This window comes from Perca fluviatilis, chromosome 5 (genome assembly GCF_010015445.1).
Source record: "Perca fluviatilis chromosome 5, GENO_Pfluv_1.0, whole genome shotgun sequence".
Taxonomy (NCBI): domain Eukaryota; kingdom Metazoa; phylum Chordata; class Actinopteri; order Perciformes; family Percidae; genus Perca; species Perca fluviatilis.
This window is the reverse complement of record NC_053116.1, coordinates 30,610,481-30,632,095: the sequence shown is the minus strand read 5'-3', so window position 1 is coordinate 30,632,095 and position 21,615 is coordinate 30,610,481. Positions and strand designations below refer to the sequence as shown.

General features: G+C 40.6%; 1 protein-coding gene and 1 long non-coding RNA gene across 11 annotated transcripts; both read left to right on the top strand.

Moving 5' to 3' along the window:
- The first annotated feature begins 1,547 nt into the window (after positions 1–1,547).
- csde1 (cold shock domain containing E1, RNA-binding) lies at positions 1,548–20,003 on the top strand. Of its 10 annotated transcripts, none has more exons than XM_039801563.1 (24): positions 1,548–1,677; positions 5,850–6,549; positions 7,559–7,806; positions 9,153–9,341; positions 9,961–10,159; positions 10,297–10,406; positions 11,299–11,385; positions 11,934–12,031; positions 12,118–12,199; positions 13,621–13,749; positions 13,861–13,986; positions 14,067–14,282; positions 14,461–14,631; positions 14,717–14,881; positions 15,071–15,082; positions 15,340–15,357; positions 16,264–16,371; positions 16,637–16,815; positions 16,919–17,031; positions 17,161–17,280; positions 17,366–17,544; positions 17,721–17,884; positions 18,061–18,193; positions 18,451–20,003. In XM_039801563.1, exons 3-24 carry the CDS (start codon positions 7,681–7,683, stop codon positions 18,496–18,498), a joined length of 2,772 nt encoding a protein of 923 aa, XP_039657497.1. In that variant the 5' UTR covers positions 1,548–1,677; positions 5,850–6,549; positions 7,559–7,680; the 3' UTR covers positions 18,499–20,003. The 10 variants fall into 10 exon arrangements, with proteins under 10 accessions (XP_039657497.1, XP_039657495.1, XP_039657492.1 ...); XM_039801561.1 differs by having other exon boundaries at positions 10,297–10,463; positions 14,461–14,601; XM_039801558.1 differs by having other exon boundaries at positions 10,297–10,463.
- On the top strand, positions 12,206–12,830 carry LOC120559660. The gene is made up of 2 exons (XR_005639342.1): positions 12,206–12,437; positions 12,529–12,830. It is a non-coding gene; the product is annotated as an uncharacterized LOC120559660 (long non-coding RNA).
- Positions 20,004–21,615: the final 1,612 nt, after the last annotated feature.

The window sequence follows — 21,615 nt, the reverse complement described above, 5'->3', positions numbered from 1 at the left end:
TCCTGTGCAGGACATGACAAAAGTCAAGAGAGGCGTAGTATCTTGCCAGAGAAGGCAAATATGGTCATTTTTCTGCAAAATAATTGCTAAAGTTTGAAGCTGGTTGGCATACCAACTCAACATTTATTTTGTTGTTACTTGTTAATAGTGTAACTGTTATTTATTGTTAAATTATTGTAGTTATGTGTTAGGTGACTTAGGTTTACTTATTATATATTTAAGTACTTAAAAACATTAATATATTGTTAAATTTAAATCATTTTCAATAAAAAAAAACAACTATAAAAGAACCTTTCTTTGATGTCATTTTTCAGTTTTTCAAGAATCGGTTTAGGAATCGTTTAGGAATCTGAATCGTTTTAAAAGTACTCGTTCGGCATCGGAATCGTAAAAATCCAAATGGTACCCAACCCTATTTATAAGTACTAACTTGAAAAAGCTTAACGTGGTTTAATGTACCTAAACAACTAACAATCATCACCACATTTCTGGTTAGATTTTTTGACAGTTTTCAGTGGTTATGCGGAGCAATATGAGAGAGAAATTTGGTAATCATTGATCATTGTATAGGTACAAGCTTTTTCCTCGCCATAGGCGCCAATGAAGAAGAAAACGCTTTGTGAGATAACTTATATAATCGTTGGATTTCGGATTAGTTCTTTTGAAAGGCTGAAGTGTTCATTACAAGATATGGCCATGAGAAATTTGGCGATCATTGATCGTTGTTGAAGTACATTAAACCACGTTAAGCTTTTTCACGTTAAGCAGAATGTCCCGATAGCCAGTGTTGTTAACAGAGAATACCTAGCACCATTTCTAGCCACTGGGGGACCATAGGCAGGCTGGGGGAACGCATATTAATGTTAAAAAACCTCATAAAGTGAAATTTTCATGCCATGGGACCTTTAAGGATCGCCCCTTTAAGTATGATCAGCATTTGTGCTCATATTATGCTTTTTGGCTTTTCCCCTTTCCTTTATTGTGTTATATATCTTTTTTGTGATCCATCCATCATACTCTGCTTCTGACTGGGTAGTAGTCCTTACCTGGGTACTACGCATGTGCGACTCCCAACAAAGATGGAATAGAAGTGTGATGTCTCACTCTGTAGCTAAAACAGAGAGCTCAACACACAGGGTGAAAAGAGGAGCTGCAGCAATGTGCAGTACAACAAAAATATGGTGTTTTTTGAAAATTAAACCATGTAAATCTATTCTGATATAACCTCTAAATACAATCATGAACCTGAAAATAAGGAATAATATGAGCAATTTAAAATGTCATTCTTGAACACTCCCCCAAGCTGCAACGTGTGGCCTCAGAAACTCTACTACAGGAAGAGAAAAGTTACTATCAAGGTATTAAACGAGGGACACGCGTTAAGTTCAATTGTCTAGAACTAGTGAATGGCATGATGCTGCTGATGCCTATATTTCCAGTAACACGGCTCGTATATATCTGCCTTCTTCTAGCCCATGGATCACTGCTAGACCATAAAAGCAATCAGCAGCTACAAGGCAATGGCATGGGTGTATCCATGGGCAGTGGCCACTCTATCCTTTAGGCTCTTTGGAAGTCCTAACGTTGTCAAATATCGCGGTAGTTGCCTCCCTAATCACTACGTAATGTGCCGTGCTGCTTCTAGCGGCGCTGGTGACAGTGCTGAAAGCTGTTGGGGTGAGTTTTATTAATTTTCCTGTTTTATGAAACAATTCAAACATTTGTTTTAACTGTGTCAGTAAGTGGTATACTTTTTTTTTTATCCAGCGGGTCTTCAGAATCAAACGGGTTATCCAGCATTTAGTCATACGCAGATCCGGGGCCTGGGTGGGGGCTGCCGTGTTTTTCCTCAGCATAAATCACCACTCACAAGGACCAAGCAGTGTAGCAGCATGCTAGCTAGCTAAAGTTAACCGAGCCGCTATCAACGTTAGCCACTTAGCATTGTGAACGAGCTAGCGACGTTGTTAATGATACACATAAACACTTCTGCATTCCTGAAACGTATAACTTTACCAAAAAGACAGCACTTGTGTGAAATGGCTGTGGTAAATATTAGTGACAGACGCGGTAACGTGAATTAGAATTAAATAACTTAATGTTACGAGCCGGGGCGGTCCGCTTGTCATAGCTTCTTTGTTGTCCCGTCCTCGTGTCGTCCTTAGCTCCATAACGTTGCCTTTTCTGTTTTGTTTGTATATGTAACGTTAGAGAATTAACTCTGTTAACGTTAGTTACTATTTATTTTGACCCAGATTAGCTAGTCATAAGTGTACATTTCCCGTTTAATCTCTAGCTCATGGTTAAGGTCCTGTCTTTCATATCCATTCCAAACTCATCTGTCCGTTTGATGAAATGTCTATACAAAAATATATATCAGGTGTCGGAGGCCAGTGCATGATGCTAACGTTACCCAGTACTATAAATATGATTTTGTTAAAATACAATAATTACTCGTTTATAACACGGGTGCCGAATTTGTCGCGACACCCAATTGTTTTGTCACAAGCCTCAAATAGTGTTCTGTAAAATAAACCACAAAACATTAAAAAGGCTTCTTTTTGGATGGAGCTTGGTGAGGCTGTATCTGTTACGTTGCAACAATAACTGTGAGCGTACTTTCCGCGAAATGTCTGTTCTGGCTAGCCTCGTACTTGTGATAACAGCCAAGTAACCAGAAACGCATGATGTGCTAACTTTTTGAGCTAACGTTAAGGCGTAACGTCAATGACCCTGTCGCAGTGATTTGATTTACCGTTACACTTAAAATAGGAAACGCCCGGGGGTATTGGCTGTTTACGACTTTAGCTTTAGCGAGATGCTAATTTGTCTGGTTGTTTGTCCACACAAGGTCATTAAGACGTTGCGATGTGTACTTGACTGTTAGCTACTGCGTGCGTACGTTTGACTAGCAAGCAGTAAAATAGCGAAACATGACCCATCTTTGCACCTATTCAAGAGTCTGAGATGTGTTGAGCATTAGCTGACTAGCTTAGATGTGACGTTTTCGATAGCGTTGCATGCCGCAACGTGTTGGATCAGGCCATATTGGCAGTTCCAGTTGAGGATGGCGGATTGCTAGGAAGTCACATGGTTGGTACTGTCAGGGCGGTTGTTGTTCAGGCCCAGACCAGGGCAGCACCTTCGTGCCAGATACGTGGGTTTAACGTTAGCCATTCTGTCGTAACTGGGGCAGTCTGTATGTTTATAGTATTTCTTGTTTAATGATTACGGAGATAAAATGTAGTCTTATAACGTTACTCATAAAGTGCTGAAACGACCAATCGGTGCTGGTGGTTTAGTGGATGGACTGTTTTTTTTTTTCTCCTCTTTCTGCGTCACTAAAAGCTGAAAAATGGGAACAAATAGCCCATCTCTCCCAAGGTTGTTTTCACTGACTAGTTGTCCCTGTTCATTACTCATAACCTTTAGCCCACTTAGCCAATCCATTTTGTGATAACTTGACTTTGTACTATTATTAATCAAAGCCTTGCAAATGTAAACAAAACAAAGAACTGCTTGTTATTTAATCTGGACTCGATATTTTGATATGAATATCAAGTGACTCCTTCAAAAAAGCCCCCTCTCTACTATTAGAGTCCCATTTGAGCATTTTTTTTAAAACATATTTTATGTTCTGGGAAGTAGTAGGATGGAAGTCATTGCAACACAGTCGCAGCAGAATAGATCATGTGTCCCAGGTTGGCAAACCCAGCTTGTTTTCAAAGCAGTTTATTTAGGTCAACAACACTCTGCCCTAAACAACCTATGGAGATCACTTTCTGAGTGTCTAATTAAATGTAGCTAAATTCATGCACATGGTATGAACTTCACAGCTGAACATATACAATAAGTGTGCAAAACTGTTGTGAGATAAAATTACAAAATGGAGGGCCCTGGTCAGACATGGTGCCATAAATATCATGGCCTGAACTGAAGGTATGCACAAAGACGTGTTGATCTACAGCATCTTGCTTGCTAGTCAGATGCATGGTGTTGTGGGATGGATGGATGTGTGTATGTATGTATGTATGTATGTATGTATATATATATATATATATATATATGGCTGCAGCTATCGATTATTTTAGTAATCGAATATTCTACCGATTATTCCATCGATTAATCGGATAAGAAATTCTTTGGAAGAAATACTTAGTAAACAGCAATAGTAAATATTTATTATTGCTGTTTACAAAAAAAAAGCAAAATTTTTTATTGACAAATTCCAAGACCCTTAAAAAAAAAATACATTACAATAGTACATTTTTGGTGGCCCAAATGTTAATATTTTTCACCCCATTCCCTTCTTGCCTCTGGCTCTTTACACTGGATATGCAAAAGAGCTGTTCTCTAACCAGAGGGTTTACAGCAGGGCTACTCAACTACACTGTTCTTGGGGACACATTTTCAGAAGCCTAATACACAGTGAGGAACATAGGTGAAAGAATAAAGAATGCATGACGACGTCATTCACGTGCATATTAAGTAGCCATGCTGGGGGGAGGAGCCGGTTTGTCTCCGGCAGCAGCTACATTTCCAAAGATTAGAAGCAAAAGTAGTTAGACTACAAACCGACAGCTTTCGTTTTAGCTTGGTAAAACATGGCTGATAGCAGAGTAGCATGCTGTAGGCTAGTTGTATAAACCTTGGCTATTAGCAGAGTAGCATGCTGTAGGCTAATTGTGTAAAACATGGTTATTAGCAGAGTAACATGCTGTAGGCTAGTTGTGTAAAACATGGCTATTAGCAGAGTAACATGCTGTAGGCTAGTTGTGTAAACAGCGCGGTGGACGAGAGCAGCAGACGTTAGCTACCTTGTGTCGGGTTGGCTCCATGGAATGGATGTGTACACTGGATGTTTGTTACAGAGGTGATGTAGCAGCATGTTTGCAGCTTAAAATGATCCCAAACTTTCTGTCGTTTTCTCTCGCCTGTCTCTTCTCTTAGACCCTCGCTATTTTTGTCTTCCTTCATTTGTAATCTGGGCCGTCAGTCTTGTGTCCGCAGAAGCACACATCTCTTGTGCGCTAGTAATAATCCTCCATGCGGAAACACAGTGAGCCGTACAACATTAATTACATTGATTTAACGAAGCTTCGAGGCAAAGAATTTTGCTTCGAGGATTTTTTGTAATCGAATTATTCGAGTTATTTGAAGAATCATTGCAGCCCTAGTATACATACATACATACATACATACATACATACATACATACATACATACATACATACATACATACATACATACATACATACTTACTCACTCTTGAGTCGGGGGGGCAAAGCATCTAGTCATAAGAAACTTCAAGCTATTGGTACTTATTGCTGCTATTGTTTTATCAGTTGACTGTGACATTGAGTATGTCTGCCTCATTGCAGACACTTGGATCCCTTGGGCCTTTTGGTGTTAAATCTAAAAGTTTGATCTGTAAAGATTAGGGGCGGGGGGAAAAATTGATAAAGCATAGTATCGCGATATTTTCCGTGGCAAGTATCGATCTATTATTATACATGTGTTGGTCAGTTTGTCTGCTTGACAATCCCATTTTGCAGCAAAAAAAAATTGAAGTGAGATGAACAAACAGAGAAATGTATCTTTTTAGATAAAACAGATGTTGACAAAAAAATTTGCGGAAAAAAGGTAATAAATTGCGATAAATAGCAGAATATTGCAATATGTTTAAACTCGCAATAATATCGTATCGTGATGATATCGTATCGTGAGACCTCTGGTGATTCCCACCCCTAGTAAAGATGGTTGTTAATCAATGTGATGTCAAAGTCATCAGTTCTGCTCAGCTAACCAAAATGTTTTTTTGTTTCTCTCCCCCACCCCCACCCAAACAGTATGAACTGAAACGGAACAGAATTTTTGTACCACCGCAACGTTACGAATTCAGGTCATAACAAAGAAACTGAAGATAAACCTCCCAAAACAAGCAAAGTTGCAACACTGAAGACACGTAGAAAACAACGGATCACTTCAACGGTCTAAAACACAAGAAGTAACCAAATCCTTAAATGACCAAAGAAGACTCCCATCAGCCCAATTGAAACACAGAAGAGAAGCAATCCTACGCCCAAGCATATTCTGAGAAGACTAACTGATCTGAAACCAGAAGTCTGTGCCTACTCAACAGCTTTGACAAAGCACACGTCCCAACGCTGCTCCTAGCCCTCCTCATCCTCACCACACCACCGACTCACCACCGGGGTGTGGAGTGGGCTGCTATCTGCTAGTTTTATTCCCCCCCCTTCCATAGTTTCCCCCCCCCCACTTCTTTCCCTTTCTCTACTCCTCCCACTGATTTCATTGCAATTTTTTTTCTAAGCAGTGTTATTGCACCTGCGTTTGCCTTTTTTGTGCTAGATTTCTCCCCCTTTTTTGCTTTATGCAACCATCTAGAACTTGTGCCAGAAACCTGTAACAAGTGTGTGTGTGTGTGTGTGTGCGCGTGTGTGTTGAACTGTGTGCGTGATAAGATCTGCAGGAACTGCATAGTCTTCGAGGTCCTGAGAATTACAAGATTCAAGACGACTAATAAAGGTGGGTCTCAGTTAGTAGTTCCTTCACAACATCAGATGCTAGTGACAACTGCACTTTTAATTGTTTAATCACTTATGATTTGTCATGTTTTGAATGACCCCCTCCCCCCAAACATGCTGAAAATATTTCGCTGTATGCGGTTTAAGAATTCTGATGACAAATTTGATGCCGCAACTTGGGTGGAATTCAGAAACTAATTGGTAAATTCCCAGTTTGTACACACAACCCTGGTGTACAGATGTTCAAACACAGATTGTGCAACACTTCTTCTGATTCAGTTTGTCCAGCTGCGCTGATTGTAGGCAGCAATGTGTTTTTTTTTGTTTACTTTTTCTCACTGAACACGAACAACTTTGTCCTCCTTTGTCAAAGTTGTAGGTTGTTTAAGCAAATGCATTTCCTACTGCTTTATTGAAACAATCTGGATTTGTGGACTCATCATTTAAAGTTTGGGTTTCTCAATTTTTTTTAATGGCAACATCTTTTAGTGATCGTTTCTTCGCAGCAACTGTGTTCACTGATTAGCACACCTTTAGAGATGGAAATATATGTGAACGCAGCTGCTGCTGCTTTGGTTTGAAAAAAATCTTGTAAATTCATTCCTCTTTTCACATGGCTACACATTCCAAATGTGGAATGAGTGTGATAAGGAGTAGAAAGTTTGATTTGTTCATGTCTGACATCTACATTGCCATTTGCTAAAGGTAACTCTTCTTGAAAACCAAAGCCTGCTGAACTGCCCCGGCACCACCTCTAAACATGCTAAACTGATTATTCAATTTAGTTTGAGAAGGATTTAATTGCCCTCCCACACCCAGCCCACACAATTTTTTTTTTTTTTCCTTTTCTGTTGTTTTGAAGTCCTATCCCCATTGATTTTTGCCTTTTCAACACTCTCCCTTGGGGGATAAAAAGCCCACAGCTACTTTCCTTTTGTCTGTGACACTTGGCACACTGGCTGACCTATCTGCCTTACCCGTTATGTTTGTTCCTCTCTTCACCCTTGCAGACATCCAGCGGTCTATCATTGGGTGGTTACAAAAAATAGAACTTAACAGTCAAGCAAAACATTAACAAGTAATCAAGTTCAGCAAGTGCTCGAGCAAGTTTGGTCCGAGTTTATGGGAAAATATGGGCAGCCCCTGGAAAGGCTTTGTTGAGTTTACCTTGCCTGCGTCGCCACCCACTGCGTTTGTTAGCGCTGACCTGAGCAGCACCTCCCCTGTCGGACTCAGCCTGTCGCCATATGGCCGATCTGTAAGTTCTACCTTCCCACCTCTTGTCTACGTGCCCCACCCCATCGAACACCCATCCACCCACCTTGCCCTGCATCTTTCTGCTGTGAATGGCCTAACCTCTTTTCATCCTTTTCAGGCTCCCGAGCCTTGCCTCTACTCAGTTGTGTTATTGCAGGGTGAGGGGTGTTCTGCCAATTTGACAGTAGAAATTTGCTTCTTTTCACAAGTCCTGAATGGCCTTTTTTCCTAATTTTTACTTTACGTAACTGTGTTACTTTGAACTTCCTCAAATCAATGCAACATGAATTCAAGCTGAACTTGCATACCAGTTGGTCCTGGTATGTAGTTAAAAACTAAAATAAATTAAATGGGTAGTATTCAAAGTATTTACCCATCAGCAGTGAACTAAAGTTCTTCGTTGTCCCTCAGACAAATCATTTTTCACGTTGATGTTTGAGAGTAATCACTGCACTGGCAACCAAATGCTGAGGCATGTAGCCTGTAAATGCAGGTCTTTTAATATACTGTGTTAAAGAACATTAAAGTGTAAAATGCCGCCATATAGGTCGCCTGTTAAGAGGAGCTCATTGTGGTAGTTAAGGGCCTAACAGAAGAGGCTGTTCTGGGACTTCCCTCATAACCCATAACCCATCACCAACTCTCTATCCACTGTACTGTAGATGCATTTTCTGATTCACCATCTTCTGTAGTGTTTTTTATATATATATATATATATATATATATATATATATATATATATATATATATATATATATATATATATATATATATATATATATATATATATTTTTTTTACTCTACCTTGAGTAACCCTTGCAACACTGCACTGAAACCACTTCACCTTAACTGGCTGCGCAATGAGGTTGGTTATTCTTTTTAGTTTAGCCTGCCTTCTTTGTAGAGCCATCCTGTTTGAATCCACTTTGTATTGTCAACCACTGATTAGTGCCGTTGACTGATGCTGTAATGTGAGGTTTTCATGGTAGCAGATCCATTGATACGGAGTGGCCTTATGGTTTTTTGATGGCAGAATTCGAGCAGTGGTGGTTAAAAGAGCTAAAATATAGTACTGGAGAAATCTTTGTATGCAAGGACATGCATATTGTCCGTTGCTGTGATGTTGCGAAATGTATACGTGTTAGGCCTCCAGTAATTGAATGGGCAAACATTGATGTATGAAATAACGGCAGACTAGTGAGGTCAAGTAGAAGATGCACAATATTATACCGCAGTACTGGATAACAACTGGTTTTGCGTAATAACTGAACTGGATTTGGGTAATTTGAAAAATATTTAAACGTTATGGCTGTCCTCTTTTTCAAAGCTGTTGCCTCCTCCCAACAGCATATCAAAGTCCATTCCCCAGTGTCAGAAATGGAAAGAGGCTCCTCTGAACCTCCAGTGGCTCGCAACACTGGCTCTGCCCCATCTACCTCTACTGGTCCCATGCCCATCCCCCGCTCCTCCTCAGTCTCTTGCCATCCCCACCCAGGAAGTAAAAAACACAAGCGGACTCCCTTGTATCAGAGATCAGTAAGAGGGCATGTTCGGTGGTCCCCACACTGACTTAACAGCCCTGTGAGCTGCTGTTGTGTCATGTTGACTTTTGCTAACAGCATGGTTTGTAGTTACGTGAAAAGTGAGTTTAACCATGTGTAGTGGCAGATTTTGATAAGTGAGTTTTTTTTTTTTTTTTTTGGTTGTTAGGTAGAGAGAGGTGAACAGGTTTTGAACGTTTGCATGGAGTTTTGGCAGTGCTTAGTTAATATGGGACTAAAATCACTTGACAATCGTTACGTTTTAACTTTAAGTGCATGCCACTTGTAAGTGAAACAGGAAGCGCCATACAGTGTTGTTCTGTTTATGCATTTCCAGTTAATGGTATAAATTATCCTGAAATTCTGTCTTGTCATGATCAATGTGTGTTCCCCTGTTGCTGGCCAGATAGTTCCAGAAGACTGATGTAGCTTTACTATTGCTTTTTCCCTCCCCACTTCCTCCTGAAATTTGCTCTACCTGCATGTCTTGAAGTGTTTTTTGTTTTTAAGGTTGGCATCAAACACCGCATAGACTGCGACCCACATTTTTTTGTCTGCTTCACGTTGATCCACTACTGAATGCATTTTAAAAACTTGCTTCTCCTCTTCCCCAGATGAGTTTCGACCCAGGCATGCTCCATAACAATGGACATACTGCGTACGCCAACGGCACAGGGCCTGGCATTAGAGAGACTGGTGTGGTGGAGAAGCTTCTGACTTCCTACGGGTTCATCCAGTGCTCCGAACGTCAGGCTCGTCTCTTCTTCCACTGCTCCCAGTACAATGGCAACCTGCAGGAGCTTAAAATAGGAGGTGCGATGCCTCGGACTTGTGTATTACTCATAAATACTTAACGTGTAGAACTTCTCAAAGAAAAACAAGTTAAATGATTGAAACTTTAGTTGTCCCTGATACAAGTGTTTGGTTTTCTTCTGCTTCTCTGTCCTCAGATGATGTAGAGTTTGAGGTATCCTCTGACAGGCGCACTGGCAAGCCCATAGCAGTGAAGCTGCTAAAGATAAAGCCAGAGGTGCTGCCAGAGGAGCGCATCTCGGGCCAGGTGGGGCCAGACCTGCACGCCTATCCCTTTACTGTGCTGCATGGTTATATTCATCCAGTTAAGGAACACCATTTTATTTTTGGTTCTGTCGTTGTCTGTCAATGTAACATTTGTATGGCCCATTGTGTTATTTGGGCAGGGGATGTTATTGTAAGTAAATTGTTGAATTTGGTCCCCCTTTAAGTTCCCCTCTAATCTTAAAGGTGCAGTAGGTAAGACTTATAAAACTAACTTTCTGTCATATTTGCTGAAACTGACCCTATGTTCACGTAGAACTACATGAAGCAGGTCATTAAGGCACCACCTACAGCCTGTAGTGCAATTTGCAAAAATCACTTCTCATGCCCATTCTCCCTTATGGGGGGGGGAGGGGCTTAGGAGACAGTTTTGGCCTTTAGCAGAAAGGGGGGAGGGACTGAAGTTGTCTATGTTCAAATTTTTTGGCTGAGTCCTGGATCTTCACAATCCTACCTACAGCACCTTTAACTCTAAGTACATAAATACATTTGAATTTCTGATTTGGCTTGTTGTGCTGATATGCATGTTTGCTTGAGGTGCTCAATGTCTATAGAACAAATATGGTCAAGTGATCAATGTAATTGCCCAATGGGTGTATTAATTTCTCTGTGAATGCTCACAGCAACTAGTATAGCGCAGTTGGTCAGCCTGTCAAAGTGAAACAAATCTTAAATGTCTGTAAAGAGTCAATAATGCACCACATTTGGGACCCTTGATATACTTGTTAATGTGACATTTGAAATTCAGCCATTTCATCCATCACATGTCCAGAAATATTTTAATTGGGCTACGTAATTACAATGGATATTCAACCAACGATTAGCAAAGCAGTGTGCTAATGGCCTTCCATCTGTCTTTCCCTGCTTTTCTGCAGGTTGTCTCTGCAATCCCAGTGCACTTGGATGGAAAGTCTGCACCCGGCCAGGTGCCCACTGGCAGTGTTTGTTATGAAAGAAATGGGGTAAGTGGCATAGACTACAGCAGTGGTTCCCAACCTTTTTTTCCTGCCAGGCCCACCTTTTTGTAGATGCAAATATTTCCAAGATTGGCAGTCAGCTCCTTTACTTGCCTTTTTCTTGGCAGTTGTGGTGTTTGGTGTAGCTTTGTTGTCTCCATTACATTTACCTGGCAGTCCTTTCAGAAACTTGTCTATGCTTTGCTAGCAGTTCAGCAGAAGCACACTTTATTTATTTATAGTTGGCGTTCACACGCGCACTTTTTGGTTAGTTTTTAACGTTCATTTTTGTCATTGTGCAACAACAGGGTTGCACAACGAAAGACGAATCAAAAACTGCATTGCATTCCTGTAGTGCATTTTCTGAACGCAAACAGCAGCAACAAGAATACTGGTGAATTATCTGGGCATATGGCCAGCATCTTGCCATTTAAAAAAAATAAAAAATAAAATAAAATAAAATCGACATCAGGGGAAAAAATGTTTCTTGAATGTGAATTTGTTTTGGGATTAATGTGTGTCCAAAAAAGTTAAACACTGTTGACTTTCCACAGGAAGTGTTTTACCTTACCTACACTCCTGATGATGTGGAGGGGAATATCCACCTGGACACAGGCGACAAAGTCAGCTTTTATATGGAAACCAACAAGCAGTAAGTCTTAACACGACCATGTCAGTATTGTCTTAATAGTTCCCAGCTTGCACTCTGTTTTATATTTAACCTTTTCTGTATTTCAGTACTGGTGCAGTCAGTGCTCGTAATATTCAACTTGTGAAGAAAAAGCAAATGAGGTGCCAGGGTGTGGTGTGTGCTACAAAGGTAAGTGCCATGAATATCATTAGTCATAACACAGCTTTGGTGAATACTCTATTTTGATTGGTCAATCACAGCATTCTACGTACAGGAGACGGTTGGCAATAGTGCTAATCGCTGCCACTCTGCACGGGGCACTAGCTGGCTCGGGCTTCTGTGGGAGATCTCTGCTCATTCAGAGCTCGTACCGCTGATTAAGGGATCACAAAGGGAGAGAGGGTGGAGGAAACTGGTAGCATAACGGGTAAGGGAGCGCTAACATTGAATACAGACATTAACATTGCATACAGAGCACGCGTTTGCTCACAATCACCGGGGTGACCTGACTTCTGCAGGAGAGGTGCTCATCAGTGGAATCGTCAACCATCCCGACCGGGATGCCGGCTATCGGAGGGTAACCTCAATATGAGCACCAATCACCCTTAGAAGCCTACCATGGGCGGTGTGCAGAGCATTGCGGCAGTGAGGCGCTGGTCATCAGCCAGCGAGACATAACCATGAAGGGAGGGGCCAACCGTTTCAGGATTTACCAAACAGATCTGCTTTAGATAGGATGTTGGGTAGTCTAGCATTGCCAGACCTCCACAGCACTGTTGAGTAAGGTCTTACTACACCATACATACATTCTAGGATAAGAATGCATTTCTTTAAACTAATCCCAACCGTTTTGGGAGGCGCTAATCTCCAGACGCGGCGACGGTGGCTCTGCAAATTAGTCTTGGGAAGAACTTGTTTTGGTGAACATTTGCACCCCGCAAAATGCCACAATAAAATATTAAATGAAGTAACTGTTCACACAATACAGTAACGTGAGCTATTTAAATTGGCTTGATACATGGTTAAACTGAATTTGCTCTTACCAGTGTATCTGTGTACTTCTCCCACTGCCCCCAAAACGTCTGTTAGATAGTAAATGCTGTAGACACATTCTTTGTAAATCTTTACATTCATTCTCCGATAGAACCAAGCAGGCCTGTCTTATTGCACAATCCAAATTTTCTTAAAAACTTGCCATTTTTAGCACGTAGCATGCCAGCTCGAAGTTGTTTCCCGAAGGGATTTTGAGAACGGCAACACACAAAGCTGACCGCACTGGATGTCAGGCAATTATCCTGGAAATGTACTTTCGTTGATCCAGACCAGATGTTGGGTAGCCCATCATCGTATCTAAATGGGGATTTTTTTTTATTCCTGCTTCCATACCACGATTTCCACCATACAGAAGAATTATATATTGACTAAAATACATGTCAAATTTTAATCTTCGAATGTAAGTAATTTTGGCCTTAACATTTGCCAAATCTTTAATTTACTGTATTTCTCTTTTTTTGCCCCATGAAGAAACCCACTGAGCTCTTGAGGCAGGAGCTCCCATTTTGAATGGTAGGTTGATGTGCCGGTCATGTTGAACCATGTGTGTCTTTCAGGAGGCCTTTGGATTCATTGAGAGGGCAGATGTGGTGAAGGAGATCTTCTTTCACTACAGCGAGTTCAAGGGTGATCTGGAGGCTCTGCAGGCTGGAGATGATGTTGAGTTCACCATCAAAGACCGGAATGTAGGTGTTAAGTTTTTCAACTTTGGATAGATTTTGACTGACTTTGACACCTAACTCTTTAAGTGTGTGCGTGTGTGTCATTGTTTTCATTTTATGTTCTTGTGGCCATAGGGTAAAGAAGTAGCCACAGACGTAAGGCTGCTCCCCCAAGGAACAGTCATCTTTGAGGATATCAGCATCGAGCAGTTCGAAGGCACTGTTGTTAAGGTCATTCCCAAGGTTCCCACCAAAAACCAGGCAAGTGGATTACAAGTCTGGCAATAAAGGCAAGCATATAACGTACAATATTCACAAATCTTTCCGTAATGCTTTCACAGAACGACCCTCTACCAGGCCGCATCAGTTCCCGGATTGGTTTCGCTGACAAGGAACTGCCATTTGGCGAGAAAGACACAAAGTCCAAGGTGACCCTTTTGGAGGGAGACCACATACAGTTCAACATCTCCACCGACCGCAGAGACAAGCTGGAGAGGGCTACCAACATCGACATCCTCCCAGACACCTTCGACTTCACCAAGGAGACCCGTGAAATGGTGGGAATTACAAAAGAATAAATCGATGTGATTTTCCTGAAGCGGTCCATCATATTTTGTAATGATGCATTGTAGAGATGAAAGAGATGACTTCATGGAAGGGGCGTCCACATTAATTTTAATTGAAGTGAATACCTATTCTCAGAAGGTAACTTTGTGTAACCCAATCTTTTTGTAGGGGGTGATTGCGGCTATACGCGATGGCTTTGGCTTCATTAAGTGTGTGGATCGGGATGCCAGGATGTTCTTTCACTTCAGTGAAGTCCTGGAGGAAAGCCAACTGCACATCTCAGATGAAGTGGAGTTCACTGTTGTGCCTGTAGGTCCTGTTTATAAGCTTTTCACAAAAGTATGTATTCTGTCTTACTATTTAATCGGGCACATTTTAATTATTTATAAATAACAAGCTAAATTAAATGTCCTGTTGTTGCCAGGATATGCTATCAGCTCAGAGGAACCATGCAGTGCGCATCAAGAAGCTGCCAAAGGGCACAGTGTCCTTCCATACCCAGTCTGAGCAACGCTTTATGGGTGTGGTGGAAAAGGAAGTTGTGGCAACCACCACCAAGAATGCAAGTCCCACCAAGAACAAGGAAAAGGTACCGTAGTGCACAGTTATGACAAATCTTGTACATGAAAATGCACCTTTTGCCTACAAAAATGGCCTCCATAGTCCATCCCAACCTACATCACATCTACCCTCTTCCCAAGTTCTGTTTTTAGTTCTAATTTTCCTCTTTGCTTTCTCGTCCAATGACGTCCTCCTGTTCATGCTCCTTGTTGGTTAGAAAAAAGACAAGGTAGGACTGAGACGATCTGCATGAAGCCACATGAATAGTCTCTCAAATAAATGCTAAAGATACTTCTGTGTGTATATACAGACTTAAACCAATAGTCTATGCTTTTCACTAACATTTAGTCTAAAATATGATTCCTAAACCTTTTTTATATGAACAGTCTAAAAGCTCACAAATAATGCAGTGTAAGAATACAATATAATAAAGTGTGATGTTGACGGGCCTTGTCTAATAGGTGCCTTTCTCTTATTTTGTTCAAGGCTAAAGTTGTAGAAAAGGTTAGTCTTTGCAGGCTTCTGGCCCACTGGTTGCCTCCTTCACCTCTTTAGTTGACCGCATGGTATTTGATCACCAATTAACCCCTTAGAATCATGTACTCAAACTTTGTATCACTGATTCAGTGAGTTGTAGGGCTGCACAATTAATGATTTAAAAGGTAGTCCCAATTTCTAGTACGGCCTTAGGGAACAGGCTTAAGTGTCTTTTAGTAATAATAAAAAAATAATAATAAATCATTTATTTTGGTCATTCCTAAATGATTAGAAGCACCACCTTCATTTAATGAAGTTCTCAAATACTCTGGTCCGTTTTTTTGGAACTTGAAATTAATATTTTTTACACTCAAAATGATTATGGTAATTTGAAGTTGCTGCAAGAAAACAGATTAAGAAGCATAAAATAGCCTGCTCATTTTCTGTGATCAAGCAGCCTGGCAAACTTAATTTGTAGTCTCATGCTTTTGTTGGGATTAAATGGCTAACATGATAATGCCAGTAAATTACATGCTGTGATTGGTTTAGTCAAATACTGTGAATAACTGAATGGAGAATAATGTATGCGACTATTGCAGAAGTGTTCCCAATGAAACTGTTATACTGATGTTGTTGTTGTTGTTTTTTTTGCAGCCCTTGTTATAGTAGGCTGTAACTCCAGAGCTGTCGCAGTAGACTAGGCTAATGCTAACCAACTAGGCTGCTACAGAATAATGCATTGCGCACAGTGTTGCCTTGTGTGGGTTGTCTGCACACTATTTTCTAATACACAACATACTCTGAAAATCAGCTTACACCAGCTTTGAGAAACGGGTGTAGCGTTGGTGAGAATTGCCCATGGCTGGGGCCAGCTGGATCCAGCATTGGTAATGCTCATTATTGAAAAGATGTGATTTGTTGCCCTCTCTGTAGGAAGCTGAGGAAGGAGTGATTGCCTATGAAGACTGCGGAGTGAAGCTCACCGTGCCATACCATAACAAGGACCTAGAGGGGGGAGGATACCCACAGGTCGGAGACAAGGTATCTACTGAGGGACACTGCACTCAGTGATTTATTTATTAGATTAAATGAAGACAATATTAGAGTAAAAAAAAAAAAAAAAAAACTCATAGAAAGGATTTGCACATTAAAGTAATGCACTCAACCATTTCAGACACTGCTGAAGAGGTGGGCAACATGAGGTCTGCTCCGATAACTGACAAGTGCTGCTAATATTACCCAACTTGTGTGGCTGTGTGTTTGGTCTCCTTCCTGTGTGTGTGACTTATTAATGTTTGTCCTCTAGGTGGAGTTCTCCATCAACGAAGTGAAGCGAACTGGCCAGCAGAGCGCCGTATCCATTAGGGTCCTCAACCGTAATGCCTCCAATGCCAAGAGACTGCTTGGATTTGTTGCCACACTGAAGGACAACTTTGGCTTCATTGAGACAGCAAATCATGACCAGGAGATTTTCTTTCACTATAGGTAGAGGTTTAAGTCTTGGATGCCCTTTTTGGATGAGTCCATTTACTTGTTAATGGCTTTCAAAGATCTGTCCTTGTCTCAGTGTATATCCATTCTTCCTCAGTGAAATGTGTGGAGACCTGGAGAACTTGGAGCTGGGCGACACAGTGGAGTACACTCTCTCTAAGGGAAAAGGAAACAAAGTCAGTGCTGAAAAGGTTACCAAAGTGGCTGCAGGTATGAGGGGTTTAATTCCATTTATTTTTTTAATATTTACAGTTTTTATTTCATATTTGTTAATATGGCAATGTAGGGGGGAGTTCTACAAATAAAAGGTGTGTGAAATCCATTGTTCTCCAATTTTAGTGAATGGCATTAGTGAGGATGTTGGTGCGACGGCGATGATGGGGAAAGTTATCCGTCCCTTACGCAGTGTGGACCCTTCCCAGACTGAATACCAAGGGCTTATTGAAGTCACAGAGGAAGGTTGGTGTTTTAATGGGACTTGTAGACCCAACATTTAAAGCAGATTATGATGATTTCACCCCTTCTCCCTTCTGGATTGTTTCAGGTGCAACTAAAGGTCAGAATTATCCCTTTGGAATCATGGGTATGTCAAACAAGGCCGATTGTCTGCAGAAAGGAGAACTTGTTAAGTTCCAGGTTTGCACAGTAGCCCAAACTGGTCAGAAGATGGCCTGTAATGTGGTCCCTCAGCGTAGAGCCATGGTGGAGTGTGTCAAAGACCAGGTAGTGATATACTTTTATTTTTATTTATTTTTTATTTCTCAGTTTCATTATTGCTCATTGCACCACATGTATCCGAAACCTCAGTGTTAAAGTTACCATTACTGCAGAATAGGTTATGCTGGAATGAATTGCTTCCTATTTGGAATCCTGAAGTCATGTTGTTTTGTTCCTCCCAGTTTGGCTTTATCACATATGAAGTGGGTGAGAGCAAGAAGCTGTTCTTCCATGTAAAAGAAGTGCAAGATGGCCTAGAGCTCCAGACCGGGGATGAGGTGGAGTTCTCGGTTGTCCTCAATCAACGCACAGGAAAATGTAGTGCCTGCAACGTACGCAGAGTCAGGTAATTCATAACCTGCTTTTACATTTTGGTTAAATTAACTATAATTTCAATGTTTGCTAGACTTGTTGGCTATATACTTAAACTTTTCAAGTGATATAAGATAAAAAAAAAAATAAATAAAAAAAAATTGCTCTTAATGTTGATCTTGAATGCTCATTATGTACCAAACATTACAGTGAGGGGCCTAAACAGGTGGCCACTCCGCGTCCAGATCGTCTGGTAAACCGATTAAAGAGCATCACTCTTGACGACTCCAGTGCTCCTCGCCTGGTGATTGTAAGACAGCCCCGTGGTCCTGACAATTCAAAGGTACAAACCAGCCTGTGCTCTTGCCACATTTTGTCTGTACTATGAATGTAGCTGCTAGTCTTTGACCCGATATGCAATTCTATTGAAATCATATCTTCAAATACCAGTTTAACTTATTTTTGTATTAAACATTGTTGATACAAAGTTGTTGATTATATTCTGTTATATGCAGAATTAAGTACCTAGGAAAAAAATCAAGTGAATACTTCTGCATTCGTTAGCGACCACATTAATTCAATCTGTCCTCTTCTATACAGGGCTTTAATGTGGAGCGCAAGACTCGCCAGCCTGGTGTCATTGACTGAGCAATACAGAGCCCACCCTGTTGGTGTTGGTGGGATGCTGTCCCAAGGGGCAACAGGGGCTAAGGGAATTTGATTTGACACATGCTTGTACACACAAACTCATACATAAGACATACTCACACATACAGTAATCGGCATGTGTAATCTTTATCCCCATCGATGCCTGCGAGGGAACTTTTCTCATTCCACAGTTCCCTGCCTCCCATGTATGATGTGCTTGATACAGAGTTCCACACTGCAGTGTACATGGGGTCTTTGAGTGAGTGTTTGTGTGTGCACGCGTGTGTGTCACGTATCCTAGAAGTGATTTATAGTGTGTAACTGAGGTATTTGTTTCTGAGGGTCTTGTCCCTCTAAATCAGAGTGATGACTGTGTGGCTGTCTATGTCCTTTTTTGAATCTGCTTTGTTTGGAATTCTGCACCTGTAATCTGTCCAGTAGTTTGCCTGGGTGAATGAGTGTGACTGTTGGCATGTCTTTTGAGCATCTGCTCCCCTTTTTTTTTTTTCCTTCTCTTATTTTTGCTCCTTTACCCATGGAAACTTAAAATGGTGTCACTGACAAGTTTCCACTACTGTATGCTTTCCTAAAAGATGCATAAAGCAAAGCAAACTTCCCTCCATAAGGAGGATCATATTTTTCATGTGCGGGCTTAAACTGAGGATTCTTCTCTGCTCGGTTTTTTGAGCAGTTTTTAAAACGCTTTATTGAAGAGTTGAAGTGAAAGCATGGTGTTTTGTTTTGTGTGAGTGTGTGTGTGAGAGAGAGAGAGTGTGTGATTGATGTATGTTAATGTCAAGGTAGTTGATCTAATGGGATTTACTTTTACCAATCTGGAGCCTTTAGATACCTTTTTGGTATTCACATGCTCCACTAAAGCAATTTTTTTTCCCCAGGTGCAGAGTTCCTTGTGGCATCTTATATCTACAGTTCTTTTATACTACTTTTTTTTTTTTTTTTTTTTTTTTTCTTGCACATATTTTTGCTTTTTTCCATTGAAACTCAATCTGCTAATATTGAATAAAGTAAGAATAAGGTGCCTAAAAACTACAAGCAAAATGAAAAAAATTAGATGCATCCTCTGTTCCCAGCCAAACCACCAAAACATTCAGAACAATCTTAGGGTGGCTTTCTTTTCTAGTAGAAATAATACTGATATGCATCCCAAACCTGTGGGTTGAAATATACTGTATGTAATGTGTGCTTTTTTTGCTTAGTGAAGGTTCATTGAAACTTCAGATATAACAAAACAAATTTAACTTAAAGAAGGAGAAGAGTATTAGAAATTCAGTTGAAAAAAGCATTATGAAATCAGGCTACCAGTTATTGTGCGCTGGAGACATGGTGGGTGAGCTGTTGTGCCTCTGCACATTAAGTTACAGTCTAAATTAATTTCAACTTTGGAGATCACCGGGTTTCAGTTGAACCACGGACAGAGGTTCTCATGTACTTTTGTTAATGGTCTTGAATGAAACAAATGAAATAAAGTTTTATGAAAATCATGAGCTGTTTTGTAATTGAATTATTTCAGAGGAAGGCTGCTTGATTTGAGTGAATATATTAAAAAAATAAATAAAAAAAATGTATGAACAAAGTAGCTGCGAAAACTGTTTTATTATGTTGACCAATGTTTCGCTCCAGTATTCACTTATGGGCAAGAAATGACCTCATTAAAAAAAAAAAGACAGTTGCAGAGATTAGCCAGTGGGGGGGGAAAAAAAAAAAAAAAGTGAGTGCTCCCCAGTAAGAAACTTTAGAAATTAAGCTTTCAGTCCAGTCCAAACACTCTAACATGAATACTTGCACCAGCTCTCTTGAGGTGTGCAGTTGTATGTACTAATGCAGTTCTAGAGAACAGTTCTTTGCTTGTCCTCCGACGGCTCATTGTTTCAGCGTCACAATTCCGTATAGTTCAGTATAAAAAGGTTCATCTTTCTGAAGTGCAGAATCTCCAAAATGCTCAACTGAAAGCTGTCTTGAAGCAAAGGCAGGAATACTGTCCTTTTTGATTTCCGTCGCTTTCAGTAAGCTTGTAGCATGTACAATATATTCTATAATTTACCAGAATGCAAGGGATCCTACCTGCAGATGTAATTTAAAATGTAAAGTTCTGTGAATCTAATTTCATTGTCTTGATTTAACCCTTGTGTTGTCTTCCTGTCTACCTTGAAAAAAACACGTTTTGACGCGTCTGCTTTTTCCAACGTTTTAAGTTGTTCAATTTTTCTTCTACACATTTTCAGCACTTATTTCTACATCCCATATTTTCTGATATAAAACTAAAATTGAAAACTGGTCAATGTGACCTGAAGTCAAAACAAGGGTTAAAATGTGCTGTACACAAAATAAGGCTTACATTTTTTTTTTTATTGAAGCACTTCGTGTTGAAGGACATCTGATTTCTACCCCCTACCCTTGTTCCCTTGCTGAGGATCACTGTGGCGCCCTTCTAATACGGAACAATAAGTCTTTGATACAAATGCTCAATACAAGTTAAACCAGGAGGATCAGCATCTTGCATTTTAAGAAAATAAATTACCACAACTTGTGTGCAATGAAGCATTCCTAATATTTATTGACTTAAAATGTGTGACCTCTGTTCATTATTCTAAATCTTGGTACTGCCCAGGTGTATAGTGAGCTCAGAGCGGTGGATCACCTTCTTTTTAGTCTGCGATTGAGGGATTTGGGCTTGAGCCCAGCGTGCCCACCACTCCCTCAGCTCGGTGGGCCCTGTGGGCCGTCGCTCCTTTATCTGGGTGGGAGGATTTAGAGCATGAGGAGGGTTCAAGTCCTCTCTGGGCAGGAACTTCCTGTTAATGTTTACATCCCCATCTGAATCAGATTGTTGCTGATTTAGGTCCTTAGTTGAAACAGCTGAAATCTCTGTGGCAGAGTTTGCACCTTTTGAAAGCCTCTCTGAATCCTCTTTAACAACGTTTTGAGTGGCAAAGAAATCGAGCCCCTGCATTTTGCGCTTGTACTCCTCCAGTTTAGTCTTGCACCCCACAGCATTTTCCCTCATTTCAAGGAACTGGCATTGCAAATCTTTCTCGTAACCTTCCTCTGCCTTTAATTCATTCTCCCAAAACTTGATTTGCTCCATCTCTTCAACCA

What these genes read in the sequence shown, in the direction of transcription:
- csde1 (XM_039801558.1), top strand. Translation starts at nt 7,681, where the DNA reads ATGGGCAGCCCCTGGAAAGGCTTTGTTGAGTTTACCTTGCCTGCGTCG. An exon ending in GGTTACCAAAGTGGCTGCAG is followed by an intron (nt 17,032 to 17,160) that starts GTATGAGGGGTT and finishes CTCCAATTTTAG; the next exon opens with TGAATGGCATTAGTGAGGAT. An exon ending in TGGAGTGTGTCAAAGACCAG is followed by an intron (nt 17,545 to 17,720) that starts GTAGTGATATAC and finishes TGTTCCTCCCAG; the next exon opens with TTTGGCTTTATCACATATGA.